Consider the following 14,529-nt stretch of genomic DNA (forward strand, 5'->3'; position numbering starts at 1 on the left):
AGCTCCTGCTAATTACTGGGGCGCTAATTACCGACAGGGCAATCAGCGCCCGCTCCCCCCACCCCCTCCTCAAGCCTCGCCCCTCGGCCATGGCCGCCTCCCGCCCGCTCTCTCTCCCCCTCAGCGAACCCTCGCGAGACTCCGCAGCCCTTAAGCCCCGCCCCTTCTGCCTCCCCGCCCCTTCTGGCCCCGCCCCTAGCCCCCGCTAGGCCCCGCCCCCGCGCGCCCCCGCGCCGCGCGGCCGCGCCCCCACTAGGCCCCGCAGGCGCGGCCCGGCCCGGCCATGCCGGCCAAGAGGAAGCCGGTGCTGCCGGCCCTCAACATCGCCCCCAGCGCCGCCGAGGGGCCCAGCCCCGACGGCTCCGCGGAGTGAGTGAGCCAGCGAGCTGGCGGCCGCGCCCGCCCGGCCTGCGCCGGGCCCGGGGGGGACACCGGGCCGGGGGGGCCCGGGACCGGGCGAGCTTGGGGTCTGGGGAGCCTGAGGGGCATAGGGGGGACCGGGCCTGAGGGGAACCGGGCGTGGGGCCTGGGGAGGCTGAGGGGACCGGGCCTAGGGGGAACAGGGACCGGGTGAGTTTGGGGTCTGGGCAGGCTGGAGGGCACCGGGCCTGGGGGGGACCGGCGCAGGATGGGCTTGGGCCTGAGGGGCCTAGGGGGACCGGGCCTGGGGGTGCCGGGACAAGGTGGGCTTCGGCCTTGGAGCTTGGGGCCTGGGGAAGCCGCGGGGCAACAGGCCTGAGGAGACGAGGCCTGGGGGGGACCGGGGCAGGGTGGGCGCTGGGCCTGAGGGGAACCGGGCTGGGACAGGGAGGGCTTGGGGCCTGGGGAGGCCGGGACAGGCTGGGGCTGGGGGGGCTGGACGGGCCCAGCCTGTGGGTGTCTGGGGTGGGTAAGGGGTCTGGGAGCCAGAGATGGGGGGGGGGAATTGTGGGGCTGGGCAGGGGCTGGGGGCAGGCATGGAGGCTGGGCTGGTCCCCAGGTTTGCTGGGGGGGAGGCAGAGCAGGCTGGAGGAGGGTCTGGGTGCAGCTCAGGCCTGGGGCGTGTGGGGACCTAGGCTTGGGGGGAGGGTTTGGGTGGGTGGGCAGGACGCGTGGGGCGAAGGTTGGTGGAGAGGGGGGCATGGGCAGCGTGAGGGGGCCACAGAGCATCGGCTGGGGGTGCTGGGTGGAAAGGGTAGGGTGAGACCCTCCCAAACCATTGCCCTATGTATGGGGGGGGGGGGATGTGAAGGGGTGGGCAGCAAATGGGAGAGAGCAGCTGGGGCCTGCGCGGGGGATGGGGGCTTGGCAGCAGGTGCTGGGGGAGCACAGACACCCCTTTGTGCTCGGGAGCGGGGGGGTTTGGGGGGGCGGCGGGGGGGGTGTGACGGAGCAGGGGGCTGCTGGACACCCTGGAAAGCCCTGCTCGAGCGAAACCCAAGCTTGGCCTCCCGTGTCAGGGGAGAGGCTGCTGGTGCTGCCGGTCTCTGTGGGCTGAACTGTGCAGCCTCTTTAAGGGCTGAAGGGTTTTCCCTGCTCCTTGGCTTTCCCAAAACAGCTGGCTGCACTGAAAGCAGTCACTGCACGAAAGCTCCTCTCCAGAGGAGATGTGTGTGTTGGGCAGATGTTGCACCCCAGGTCTCGCTGTCCGTGGGACCCTGTCGACGCTGGAGCTGAGCCCTGCCTCTCCAGAGCTTTGCTTTCGTCTCGCTGCTATATCAGGGGCTGAGGATGTGTCAGACAAGAGTTTGCAGTTATTTACCTGTGCTTCCCTAAAAAAAAGAAAAGAAACTCTTTCTCTGGTGCTGCCTTCACAGTCTCCTGACCATCCCTTGTGTCTCCTCCCCTCCCAGGGCAAACCTGGTGGACCTTCAAAAAAAGCTCGAGGAATTGGAGCTGGACGAGCAGCAGAAGAAGCGTCTGGAAGCTTTCCTCACGCAGAAGGCCAAAGTGGGCGAGCTGAAGGACGATGACTTTGAGAGGATCTCTGAACTGGGGGCTGGCAATGGTGGTGTGGTCACCAAAGTGCGGCACAAACCCTCAGGGCTCGTTATGGCACGGAAGGTAACGAGGAGAGTGGGAAGAGTGAGCTGTGGTGCTGTGCCGGAGAGTCCAGCACTTGCTCCGGCTGTGGGAGAGCCGGCTTCGGTTGGGATCTTGCTGCACTGCCCCATCTGCACCCTGCGCGCCTCGCCGGGGTCGGGACCGAGGTCCTGGCTGCTCTCAGCTAGGATTTACGTGGAGCCTCTCGTGCTTCATCTCTGGGCTGCCCAGCCTGTCTCCGGGTCCTCCCCCGGGAGAGGCCGTGCTCTCTGCGGCGGGTCCCTTGTGTGGATACATCAGTTTATTCTTTCTTCCACTGAAGCTGGTTTTAGTGAGCTCAGCTAAACTGGACAGAGGCAGTAGGAAGCGGATCGGTGAGGATGCTGGGTCGTGGCTAGCGAGGAGTGGCAATGGCAAGGGAGGGGTGGGTTTGGCCCACGCACATTCCTCACCCCTCGCCACCCACTTAACAGACCCCCAAGGTGGTTCCAAGCAGCCGTGACAGTGGTTCCTCTCAGGTGCGGGTTTGTGGGCAATGTCTTCTGCTGTGGTGCCCTGTGGTAGAAAACTGGGAGATGCTTCGTCTGCCTATTAGAAAAGGCAGTACTTAGTGAGAACAGTGCCACCACTCCTCTGTAGGACAGCTTCCTTGAAAGTCTCTGGTCCCACCTGCTGTTGGGATGGTTTACTGGGTCTGACGAGCAAATCAGGTGGCTTCACTCAGAGCTGAGCCCTCAGAGTCGTCCAGGGTGTTCAGTCTGGGAGCCTTGGGTGTCACAGGGTGGTTCTGAGATTCTTGGGAGCTCTGTGTTTAGAAACTGAAGCGAAAGGATGCTGCGGTGTTGGGCAGCGTGGCTGTCCTTCCTGCAGAGACTGGCCTTTGTAGGTCTGCAGGAAGGACAGATGTCCCCAGGGTTGGGTGTCCTAGAGCTTACAGTAACGGTGGCTCTTTTTTTTTTTTTTTTTTCTGACCTGCTGTTGTATTTCCAAGCCTCTGGCTTCCCTGCCCACAGCTGTGTTAACTGACTCTATGTGGAGCCCGAGGAATAAAGCAACTGCTCTTTCACCTGTAGAATCTTCATGGTTTTTTCACCTTCTGTGGTTTCCTTGATATCAGAGCACCTCTTCTTACAACATCTACAGAGCTTGTGAAAATGTTCCCGTCTGCTGAGTCAGATCTGCATCAAGCTTCTGACTCGTCTTTCCGCTCTGTATCCTGTGCGATCTCCGCGTGGTGCATGGCCGGCAGTTGCTTCAGTCGCTAGCAGGCTGCGAAGGGCTCTGCCGCTCGCTTTATCCTGAGTCTTAGTCTGCAAATGGTAAAAAGTCGATGCCAAAGCAGAGCTTCCCTTGAAGGTGTTTTTTTATTCTTTCCAACACTCAGGACTTGCTTTTGTGGTTCCTCTTAAGTTTTTCCAGGTGTTACACCTTGACTACTTTTTTTTCTCTCTTGGCAGCTGATTCATTTAGAAATCAAACCGGCCATCAGGAATCAGATTATCCGAGAGCTGCAGGTGCTGCATGAATGTAATTCCCCATATATTGTGGGTTTCTATGGAGCCTTCTACAGCGACGGGGAGATCTCCATCTGCATGGAGCACATGGTGAGTCCCCGTTCCTCCTCTGCAACTGCTGCTCCCTGGACTGCTCCTCCTGGAGACTTGAAATCGCAGCTGAAATGGGTTGGGGTGCTGGCAGCCGCGATGGCTCCTTGCTCTGGCTGCAGCGAGGCCGCTGTGCTCCCGGTGGGATCTGCACGCTCCTGCTTAGGGGTCGAAATGACAGAGATCAACTTTTTGGAACAGCGGAAGCAGAGGTTTGGGGGTTGGCCAAACGGAAATGTTGTAAACCTGCCGCTCTACAGAGCTTGCCGTGAGGCCCAGTGTGCGTTTGCCGCTGTCTCTGGCGGAGAATAGTGTTGTCGCTCCTCCTGATCAGCGCTGACAGCATCCTCTGTGCATCTACCACTGGGGGAAAGGAAGCTGAGAACTAATAGCCAGAAGTAGATTTGATAGAAGATAGCATTAAAAGTTTTCAGCGAAAAGTTTGAGCTCTGATCACCAGATATCTTTTTTTCTGCTGTAAAAGGAGTGTGCTTGATGCTGAGTTGTTGCAGACAGCTGAGCTGAGATGCGATGTGCTGCTTGTATACTGCTTGCCCTCCCTGGGCACGCTTGCCGGTACATCCAGCTGCTCTGCTTTCCTGCCGAGGACTGGCCTGTTGGTCATTTCCATCTTCTTTATTTTAGGATGGCGGCTCTCTGGATCAAGTGTTGAAAGAAGCCAAAAGAATTCCCGAGGAGATCTTGGGGAAAGTCAGTATAGCGGTGAGTTACGGTGGCTCTTCAGGCTTCCAGAAAGGATTTGCTGGGCACGGTTTGGGGATAATGCTTGTGTTGCCTGAGGAAGCTTTCTTCGTTTCCCTGTATGTGCTGTCCTGACCTAGGGTAAGAGGCAGTGGTATGTGTGAGAGGGGAGGGGGAAAGCCTATTCCCAACCGCTCTCCGTAGCTCCGACCCCTTGCATTGCACCAGCTGGTGTTGGCTTCTCCTGAAGAAGGTTTGAGAGAAGCTGTCTCGGGTGGTAAACCCAAGATCTGTGATTGACTTGGTGATAAATTGCAAACCCTGAAAGACGTGGACACTACGGGACGGTTTTCCTTGCCGGGCTGCAGTGTGGCAGCACCCGGAGTTTATGCAACGTGTCCTGCTAAAGGGAAAGCGCTTCCCTTCGCAGCTCTGATCTCATCCTGTCTTTGGTTTCCTTTTAGGTTCTGAGAGGCTTGGCGTATCTGAGAGAGAAGCACCAAATCATGCACAGAGGTGAGAGGAGGAAGCTAAAAATAACTGCCTGCGGTACAAGAGCCCTGTCTTTTACCTAGAGTCGTATTTACGCTCTTCTCTCTTGCTGTTGTCAGATGTGAAGCCTTCTAACATCCTGGTTAATTCTCGAGGAGAGATTAAGCTGTGTGATTTCGGCGTCAGCGGTCAACTCATTGACTCCATGGCAAACTCTTTTGTGGGAACTCGGTCCTACATGTCTGTGAGTTCCTTTCAATTTTTGACTGGGATTTTTTTTACAATCTGGGTTCAACTCGGCGCTTACAGAATCAGCATGTGGTGTCCGATTCGCTCACGGTTTTGCTCTGTGTTTTCCATTCTCCACATCCCCTCGCAGTCGGTATCCTGTCGGCTCCAACCTGCGCCCGGCTAGAAGTGGTGCGTGTGGAAGCGCAGAGACTTGCAGGGAAAGATGTTTCGGATTCTACAAATACTTCCATATTTTATGTTGTTTAGTGTAGTTTCAAAAACATCTTCTTTTTCTGTATGCGAAGCTCTGTCCAAGAAACTGAGTGCGGAAGGGATACGGATGCTGATATGGGCACCTCCTCTGCTGCTTTGACTGCGTGCACTGGCTGGGGTAAAACCAGTTTAGTGCAGCTGGGTTTTGGTACAGGCTAATGGGAAATTAAAGCCAAACTGAGAGTGAACTGAAGGATTAGCTGGTTGTGCCTCTCCACTAAATGAGAATCATCACCAGTGTTAGCTCAGCTGCAGATGGTATGATGTCCCTGACAGTAAAGTTACCTCCTGGCTGGCTCTGAGGCCCCAGGTCCTGCTGGCTGAAAGCCAGAGGGTGGGTGAGGGTCTTCTCGCACCGTGTGTGGTCGTGGCTGGGAATGAGCGTTGGGTTATTAGGGAAGCTGTCAGACTGCACTTCTGAGCTTAGGTCTGAGCTGCTCTCGTATTTTGGGAACGGTTATTCAAGTACGGTTATAGTTAGACAGCAGCTATTTAAAAGTACTCTCTCCTTTGCACCCAGCTGGCTCAAAGCTGCCAGTATGGATGACTTGCATTGATTTATTTATTTTTAATTTTTATTTTTATTTTGATAAGAGCCTAGAGTGGATTTTCTATTCTTCAAATTCCTTTGGGTATTAAGAGGAATGAGCAGGGGGGAAAAAATTTTGTTAAGAAATTGAGTATGTTAGATCTCAGCACACAGACAAATAGATTCCTGCTCTGTACTCTGGACTCGTAAGTACAAGCAGCTGTAAATGCTGCTCAACTGTAGCTGTTGCTTAGATGCATACAAGTACTTTATGTTTGCACCTGATCTGTCTTTTGCATCCCCTTGCTCATGACCCGTTTGGGACAGTCCTTTCCCTGGAGGGGTGGAGAGCCGAGCTGGAGAGGCCATCGGTCTTATCAAGTCTCATCCTTTGAATTTCAGTGCCTGGTATTTAGGACTCTGCGTATTGATATTCTGTGTCAGCACGTGTTTCTGTGGTTTTCCTTCCAGCCCGAGCGGTTGCAGGGTACCCACTACTCGGTCCAGTCCGACATCTGGAGCATGGGTCTGTCGTTAGTGGAGCTGTCTATCGGAAGGTACCCAATCCCCCCGCCAGACTCCAAGGAACTGGAAGCAATATTTGGCCGTCCTGTGGTGGACGGGGCAGAGGGAGAGTCTCACAGCATCTCGCCGCGGGCCAGGCCCCCAGGACGCCCCATCAGTGGTAGGGGCTGTCGTATGCATTGGAAACAACACGCAGACATGGGGGAGAAGGGCTCGGGTTTTGTTCGGTGTGGCTGGGTTAGCCGAAGGCCGTTTCGGATGAGGTTGTGGCGGGGAGGTGAGTGGTTTTAGGGAGGCCCCTCTCTGCAGACAGAGCCGCATCGATACTCTGGCAGAATCCACCCTACTGCAGAGGTTTGTAATTCCTGAGCACAGGTGGGAGTCTGGTCTTGCACGGGGAGGTGAGGAGATTGCTGTCAGGATGCCAACCAGGGTCTATTAAGATTTCGAAGAGCTCAGTTTATCTGCCTTTAGGCCCTGCTGTGTCCCACAAGAAGGCTCAAGCCATGCAGCAAAGCACCCCGTGCTGGGGACGGTGCAGGCTGCTGGGATGCGAACCCCTTGGAGGAGATGCTCTGAGGGACACTGTCACGGCCCATGTTGCTCCTCGGGCTCTGCCCGTGCTGCCAACAGGTTCATTTCAGGCTGGGGGCAGCTTTTTGGGAGCAGCTTTGCTGGGAGCTCTTGTGGAAGTACCAAACCAGCACGGGGGTTTGAAGGAGGCTCCGCTTGAGCCCTTCGCTTGGAAGCAGAAGGCTCTAGAAGCGCTGCCAGCCTGCCACAACAGATGGTCTGGTACTCTCCTAATGCTCCAAGCTAGGAAATAAATCTGGACTACAGGCACGGTGAAAGAAATCCAAAATTTCAGAATGCGTTTTGGTTTTCTCTTCGTTATTTTTTTCACTGTGAGTCAGGTCCCAGGTGGGTTGCCTCTGCCTCTCCCCGCAAAAGTCCCACAGCACACGTGCTTTTCACACGAAATGAGGCCCCTCGCTGTCCCTGAACAGCCTCTCACCACTGTTTTTGTCATCTTAACCACGCAGGCCATGGGATGGACAGCCGGCCTGCGATGGCCATCTTTGAGCTGCTGGATTATATAGTTAATGAGGTGGGTATTTCTTGAGCATCGGCCCTGCTGGGGCTTCTCTGAGGTTCCACAGTGTTGTGTCCACTCTGCTGAGTCAGGGTGGGCTCCGAAGGCTTTGCTTGAAGAGGGGATTTTTGATAAGAGACCCTCTCTGAGCTGCACTGATGTCGCTTCCTTCTCCCCTGTTCCCCGCTTCCCTTTTCCATCTCTTAGTATCACAAAAAGCATCTCTGGTTTTGGAATAAGGCTTTGCAGTAATACCCTTGAAAGAGGAGAGCAGTGAGGGGAGCTCTTGGCTGTAGTGACCCGTTCCTTCGGTAGCCGACCGTTTCAAGCGTGCCCCTCTTTAGATTGGGAAAGGCTGAACTCTCCCTCTGCACGGATGCTGACGTCGTGCACATTTTCTCAGATGAAGCCCTTTGAATGAGGGTGACCAGTGCTAAAATCCCAGGCTGAAATGTCCTACCAGACTTTCAGGGTAGGGTCCATCCCACCAGCAAGTGGAAAGAGCAGCTTGGCCTTTCAGGTTGATAGGAGTTAACCCCCAATTTTTTTCCTGGTTTGGCTTCGTCCACCATAGGCGTTGCCAGAGCTGGGATTTGCGAGGTCGGATCCAGAACTGTGGTGCTGCAATTCTGGTCTCCCCAGCTTTGGCAGTGATTCAGCATGGGGTCCCCCCAGCTGCGCGTGCTGCTGGGGCAGCAGTTTGCTGCCAGGGTGAGAAATGGCAGGGAGTGGTTCTCTGGTTGTAGAGGGCAGCTTGGAGGAGGAGGAGGAGGACAGCTGTAGAGCACAGCTTTCCTGCAGCTCGCTAAAGACCATAGGTGACACACTGTTTTTTGACCCATTAACACACAGTAATGCAGAAAACCCTTCTCATTTTCCCTGCAGCCACCTCCCAAGCTGCCAAATGGAGTTTTCACGCAAGATTTCCAGGAGTTTGTAAATAAATGGTAAGGATTTCATTTTATGGCTGAAGGTGGGGGCCTGCATGTACTCCCTGACAGCTCTGCAGGCTGCTGCTCCACCCAAAATGTGCAGCGTAACGCAATGTTCTCTGCGCTCCGTAGGTGATCTCTCCCTGGCTGCAGTGTGATCCCGCGTTGTGCTGGGAACTCCTGCCTTGGGAAGGGTTGGAATAAAAGCAGTTTATTTGTGGTGATGCTGAGCGGCGTCCCAGCACCCTCTAAATAGGAGCCTGGCAGGGGGATGGTGGAGCAGATTGCTGGGGCTGTGAGTCACCCCACAGCCTTGCAAGCACCAGGCGCACACCATCGACTCCCAGACCTTCTGATGCGGTGGGGGGGCTCCTGAAGATGCTGCCACAGCTCCTGTTAAATCACAGAGACTGGATGTTACAAAAATCACTAATCCCCACCAAGTGTTAGGTCCTTTTCTCCATTTGCAGGGTGCAGTTCATCCACATGCTCTAGAAGAGATGGATCCTGCAGCTCTCCCTAGGAGCTGGGCTGCTGGAGATGATGCTTGCTAAGCCGTTTCCATGCTGCTAAGCTACTGGGGAAAGCAGCCAGGAGGCCAAGCGGCTCTCGGTGAAGCTGGAGACCTCTGCAGCCAGCTAACTGGTTTCCCAGAAGAAATATGTCAGCGTTGGTTTTGCTCTTTTGTTCTTCTCGTTTCAGCTTAATTAAAAATCCAGCAGAACGAGCAGATCTGAAGATGCTGATGGTAAGTGGGGAAAGCAGTTTTCTTTCTGCAGTGGGGTGGCAGCAGATCTGCAGACTGCTGCCCCGTCCCTCTGTGCCTCTCTTGCTCAGAAGGCTGGAAACTCCCAGGCTGAGCTTAGGACGAGCCAAACGGAGCCCGGGAGAGGGAGTGACTCACTCACCTTTGATTCAAAGGCGCTGATGGTATCTAGCTCATGCGAGCCAGGGATGGGAACCTCCCAGCTGTCCCGTGTCTGCGGAGGTGCCTGGGACAAACCTTTGCCTCCTGAGCTGGGCGGATGAAGATGTGGGCTGAATATGAGTCGGCAATGCACGCTCATAGCCCAGAAAGCCGAGCGTGCCCTGGGCCGCGTCGAAAGCAGCGTGGGCAGTGGGTGGAGGGAGGGGATTCTGCCCCTCTGCTCTGGGGAGAGCCCACCCACAGTCCTGTGTCCAGCTCCGAGGTCCCCAGTGTAAGAAAGACATGGACCTGCTCAAGCCTCCAAGATGGTCGGGGGCTGGAGCACCTCCCCGATGAGAGCAGGGTGAGAGTTGGGGCTCTTCAGCCTGGAGAAGAGATGGCTGTGGGGAAACCTTATTGCTGCCCTGCAGTTCTTCAGGGGGGCCTACAGGAAAGCCGAGGAGGGACTCTTTATCAGGGAGTGTAGCGATAGGACAAGGGGTAACGGTTTTAAACTGAAAGAGGGGAGATTTAGATTAGATATTAGGAAGAAATTCTTTACTCCGGGGGTGGTGAGGCCCTGGCCCAGGCTGCCCAGAGGAGCTGTGGCTGCCCCCTCCCTGGCAGTGCTCAAGGCCAGGTTGGACGGGGCTGGGAGCACCCTGGGCTGGTGGAAGGGGTCCCTGCCCATGGCGGGGATGTTGGAACGAGATGATCTACAAGGTGCTTTCCAACCCAAACCATTCTGTGAGCCCAGTTTAACCATGTTGACCTTGGTTTTACTCCTCACTGTCGTGCTGAGTCCCTGAGCTACATCTGGATGCTCCTATGTAGCCCTTGCGTGGGAGGTGGCCTGTGTCCTCATGGCCCCGTGCCCTTGTGTAAAGGTTGTCCTGTCCTGCCTGTGCTTCTCCATTCCCTCCGGCCCCCCGGAGAGCAGAGTTTGCTGTCCAGGGGCGAGCAAGGACGGTGGGGAGTGCAGGAGCTGCAGCCCCTTGCTCTGCCTGCCCAGAGCAGCACACCGGTCTGCTCGCAGGCGGGGGGCCGTGCAGGCTCTGCTCTCCTTTAGATCTTCCTTGTTCCCGTGCCTGTGTGTCGACTACGTGGCCAGCACGGATGAAAATCCCAGCCACAGGGTTGCAAGGAACAAATATTTTCTCAAAATCTGCATTCACTGCCCGAGGATCTTCTCGCCTCTCCGGGGTCTAGCCCACGGAGCTGGGGCTGGGTTTGGGAGCCAGGCGGCAGCCGGCGGTGCGCGTTCCTAACCCCCTTCCCTTTCCCTTTCAGAATCACACCTTCATCAAACGCTCCGAAGTGGAGGAGGTGGATTTCGCCGGCTGGCTGTGCAAAACGCTGCGGTTGAACCAGCCCAGCACGCCCACCCGCGCTGCCATGTGAGGGCCGAGCCACCGCCTGGTGTCAGTACATCTGCCTCTGTCACCATTTCCTCTCCGTCAGTAAATGACAGAACTGCCCTCCTTCCTCCTCCCCGGCCCCCGCTCGCCTCGCGTCCCAGCGGCAAAGCACCGTCCCCTCGGAAGCGTCTTTATCGGCTGCCCCCCAGCCAGAGTGGGGTTGGTGGGTTTTTTTTTTTGGTGTGGGGGTGTTCCAGGCCTCTGCTCCAGCTCTGGAGCTCCTGACACTTGGGAAATGTGGTGCTGCTTATGTTGATTTTTCTCTCTCTCTCTTTTTTTTTTTTTTTTTTTTGAACATGTTCACTTGGGTTAAAAAAAACCAAACAGACGAATCGAATCGTGTGTGTGCACGCTTGCGTGTGGGTGTGAGGTGGTGGCAGGGGACGGGGACGAGGGGCTGCACGGCAGACGCTTCGCCTCCTCCCTGGTTTTCACCTGAGCTCCGGGGCGGAGAAATCGGTGGGGCCAGGAATGGAGAAACCCTGTCTAGGGTGGCCCAAAACAGTGTCCCTGTCCTGCCCGGGGGGCTGGGGACGAGGTGGGCGCCCTGCCGCTGCGGGCAGGAGGTCTGCGGGATGATTTATGGCTGAGCTGGAGAAGAGCGTAGAGGTGAGCTCCCTCCTGGCCCGTCTGCGGGTGGAGGAGAGATTTGTGTTTTCTTTGCTTTCTTCTGAAATGGTTGGTTTGAAGCCTGTTCTTGTTCACGCACTGGATTTTTAGTGAAGGGCCTTGATCCGTTGAGCGCAGGCCGAGCTCTCGGCTTGCACCGGGGGGAATCGGGTGGGAGCCGTGGGGTGGGTGCGTGAGTGGCTCTGGTGGGACCGCGGCTCCCCGGCAAGCCGTGGCTCCTACCTTGAGGTGCCAAGGTGAGGGGAGAGCTCGTCCCTGACTTCCCTGGCTCCTTCCCGCGCAGAGAGGTGGGAGGCAGAGCCCGGTGGTCCCCCATGGCCAGGGCAGAGCTGGGCTCGCCTGGGAGGGGGTCCCTCTCCTGATCCCGCCATCTCCCAGGGTTGGGGAAGGGTGAAGCCCCTCCAGGCTGTGGGTTTTCCCCCTCCAGCCACCTCTCGCCCATCCCACGAGTGGCCTCGGCTGTTGGGGCTGCAGCAGAGCCCCAGGGCTCCCAGCCAGAGCCCCCCACTCCCCTCGGCGGGGAGTTGTGGGGTGCCTGGGCTGGGGGTTGCAGTGAGGGGACGAACCCACCCAGCGAGACCCTGAGGCCGCTCGGTTTTCTGAGGGCCACCGTGGCTGGCGGTCGCTCCCTGTCACCTTGAAAACCCCTGGAGCTGCACAGGCTGAGCCCCGGCGCAGGATCCAGCCCCGCCAGCGCTGGCTGGGCTGTGGGAACGGCAGCTCCCTGCTGCCTCCTCATTTCCCACCGCATATGTATTTTGGGGTGACTCGCTCCCCTGCTCCCCCCCTGTGGGGCTCTGCAATTCCCAAGCCCCCCTGAAATGAATTTTGGAATCTTAATAGGATTTTTGGGGGGTGTTTTCCTTCTTTTTGGGCTGTTTTTTTGCCCCCTTGGGCTGGCAGCTGACATCCCCTCTGCCTGTGCTTGGGTCACCGTGACAGTCCCCCAAAAGCAAGTGCCGTGACTTGGTAACCCCAAACCTCCTGTACCTTTTTTTTCCCCTTCCCCAGCACAGGCTGAAGGCACTGCCCAGGCAAGCGCTGGGGGCAGCTGCGTCCCCCCACCCAAGGCAAATTTGAGGGGAGACCCCAAATGTGGAGGGGTTCTGTGCTGGCTGGCTCAGCTCGTGCCTGGGCAAGGCACCCCAGAGCTGTGGGGACGCTCGTCGTTATGTTTTTTGCCTCTTAAATGAAGTGGGAGATGGGGAACGGGGACAGCTCGTAAAGCTTTAGGGTATTTTCGGTTGGTTTTGGTGCTGGGGTTTGGAGGAGAAAGCGTTATCGAGTGTTTTGTTGGTGCAATTATTTTTTTTTTTTTTCTAAACTCGATATTTTCATCATTGGGGGGGAAAAAAGAAAATAAATAAACAGCACTTTTCATTTACAGGACTTTTCTTGGTTGTGCCCTAAAGGGGTTTAACCCCCGCAGAGCCAGGACATCAGGGCGATGGACATCAGGGTGATGTCCCTGACCGGGCTTGGGGACATGGCCGGCATGGACACGCCGGTGGCTCTGGCCACGCTGCACTGGTGGCTCTGGCCACGCTGCCCACCAGCTGCCTCCAGCGGAAGCGGCCGATTACGGAATGATCTCGGCACGAGGCAGCCCCGGCTGGAGCGCGTGTGGGGTCTCGGGGCGGTGGGATGCCCCAAATCCTGCCCCTGGGAGCCGGCATCCCCTCGGAAATATTTGAGGGGAAATATTTATGGCTCCTAAGTATGTGGGGTGAAATATTTGCTGTTGGTAAATATTTGGGGTGAAAAGAAGCCGGGAGAGGTGAAGCTGGGAGAGGTGAAGCTGGGCTCTGCCAGCCCAGGGCAGCCTCCACCAAATCTAAATCAGCCCCAGAATTGAAAAATCACCTGATTTTGCAGAATTCTTGTCAGTCAGTGATGCCGGGGCTCTGGGGAGGGGAGGCCGGGCACCCGCCTTGGTGCGATCCCTGCTGCAACGCTCCTGCAGGGACACTTTTGGGGGGTCCTGGGTTTGCTTCTGGTGCTGGGGGGGTCCCTGGATTGGGGGGGGGGGGGGATTGTCCTGCAGAGACTGGATAAACTCGGTCCACCCGTGGGTTTCAGTGATGTTGGTGGGGACCGCGGTGTCCCCGGGCTGGGCGTGAGCAGAGCCCCTGTGCCGTGGAGGGGTTTGGGGGTGCAGGCAGGAAGGGGGGGGGGTGTCTGGCCAGGGCTGGAGGAAGGGGTGCCCCCAACCCTGCTGCTGTTGTGGGGCAGGATAGGGGGGTTGGGGTCCTGAACACACACACCCCCCCCAGCCCATATCTGTGTTGCAGGAGGTTTTGGGGTGACCCCAGTGTGTGTGGGGGCTTTAGGGGGGCCCACGCTGGGGCTTCATCTCTGGGCGGGGGGGTCTGGGCGTGCCCCCGGCCGCAGCGGGGGAAAGCGAAAGCAGCCGGGGAGCGTGCGGCTGCCAACGCGTGGCAGGACCCGGCCCTGGGGTGCAGCCTGGGGGGCCCCCACCCCCCAGCACCCCACCCTGCCCCCACGCGTGGAGCTGGGGCCCGGGGACCCCCCCGATCCCCGCTTACAGCCGGGTTTCCCCACCCTGCCTCAGTTTCCCCACCTGCAGAACGGGGTTAACAAGACCAAACCCTCCCTAAAACCCTTCCGGGGGCCCCCCCGGGCTCGGGGGGGGGGTGGGGGCTGCTGCGGGGCCAATGCTGCGGGCAGAGCCCCTGCGAGCAGCCGAGCCGGGTTATTTACGGGGAAAAAAAGGGAGAAATGGGAAAATCCCAGGGGTGCCCGCCCACGGGGGCGGCACGGAGGCCCCGGGGGTCTGCTGATCCGGGCCTTCCTTTTTCTTTCTTTCTCTTCCTTTAACTAATTTTTTTCAAAATAATTATTAATTCAAAACCTTCCCTAAAAATCCGGCCGGGGCCGGGTGCTCCACGCAGCCGTTGTTCCGCGTGGGTGAATCCGGCAACCTGCAGGCAACGGCCTGCGGGAGCCGTTCACTCTGGAGCGGAATGGTGGCGGCTGTGGTCATGGGGGGGTGGGAGGGTCGATGTTGGGGGGGGGGGGGGGGGTGTGCTCCCCCCCCCGAGGGGGCAGGCCCGGATGAGTGGGGGGTGACACGGGTGGGGTGGGGATGGCGGGGAGGTGCCCCGTGGGGTGACACGCAGGGGGGGTGGAAGGGGAGCGACCCACACGGGG

The 14,529-nt window shown here is 57.8% G+C and overlaps 2 protein-coding genes across 3 annotated transcripts in view; both read left to right on the forward strand.

Moving 5' to 3' along the window:
* DAPK3 (death associated protein kinase 3) overlaps positions 1 to 14,529 on the forward strand; it is a 183,039-nt gene that overhangs the window by 98,787 nt on the left and 69,723 nt on the right. The gene's annotated exons all lie outside the window — the stretch shown is intronic.
* On the forward strand, positions 232 to 12,742 carry MAP2K2 (mitogen-activated protein kinase kinase 2). 2 transcript variants are annotated; one of them, XM_075444201.1, is made up of 11 exons: positions 232 to 369; positions 1,833 to 2,043; positions 3,480 to 3,626; positions 4,272 to 4,349; positions 4,793 to 4,844; positions 4,940 to 5,064; positions 6,325 to 6,538; positions 7,422 to 7,486; positions 8,357 to 8,418; positions 9,106 to 9,151; positions 10,601 to 12,742. In XM_075444201.1, exons 1-11 carry the CDS (start codon positions 284 to 286, stop codon positions 10,709 to 10,711), a joined length of 1,197 nt encoding a protein of 398 aa, XP_075300316.1. In that variant the 5' UTR covers positions 232 to 283; the 3' UTR covers positions 10,712 to 12,742. The 2 variants fall into 2 exon arrangements, with proteins under 2 accessions (XP_075300316.1, XP_075300317.1); XM_075444202.1 differs by lacking the exons at positions 7,422 to 7,486; positions 8,357 to 8,418; positions 9,106 to 9,151; positions 10,601 to 12,742 and adding an exon at positions 7,293 to 7,415.

Source organism: Opisthocomus hoazin, chromosome 27 (assembly GCF_030867145.1).
Source record: "Opisthocomus hoazin isolate bOpiHoa1 chromosome 27, bOpiHoa1.hap1, whole genome shotgun sequence".
NCBI classification, from domain to species: domain Eukaryota; kingdom Metazoa; phylum Chordata; class Aves; order Opisthocomiformes; family Opisthocomidae; genus Opisthocomus; species Opisthocomus hoazin.

Bases quoted from the DNA above. Each gene is read 5' to 3' on its own strand.
- MAP2K2 (XM_075444201.1), top strand. From the start codon at position 284: ATGCCGGCCAAGAGGAAGCCGGTGCTGCCGGCCCTCAACATCGCCCCC. The intron at 4,845-4,939 runs GTGAGAGGAGGA...TGCTGTTGTCAG, and splicing joins GCACCAAATCATGCACAGAG to ATGTGAAGCCTTCTAACATC. The intron at 6,539-7,421 runs GTAGGGGCTGTC...TTAACCACGCAG, and splicing joins CCCAGGACGCCCCATCAGTG to GCCATGGGATGGACAGCCGG.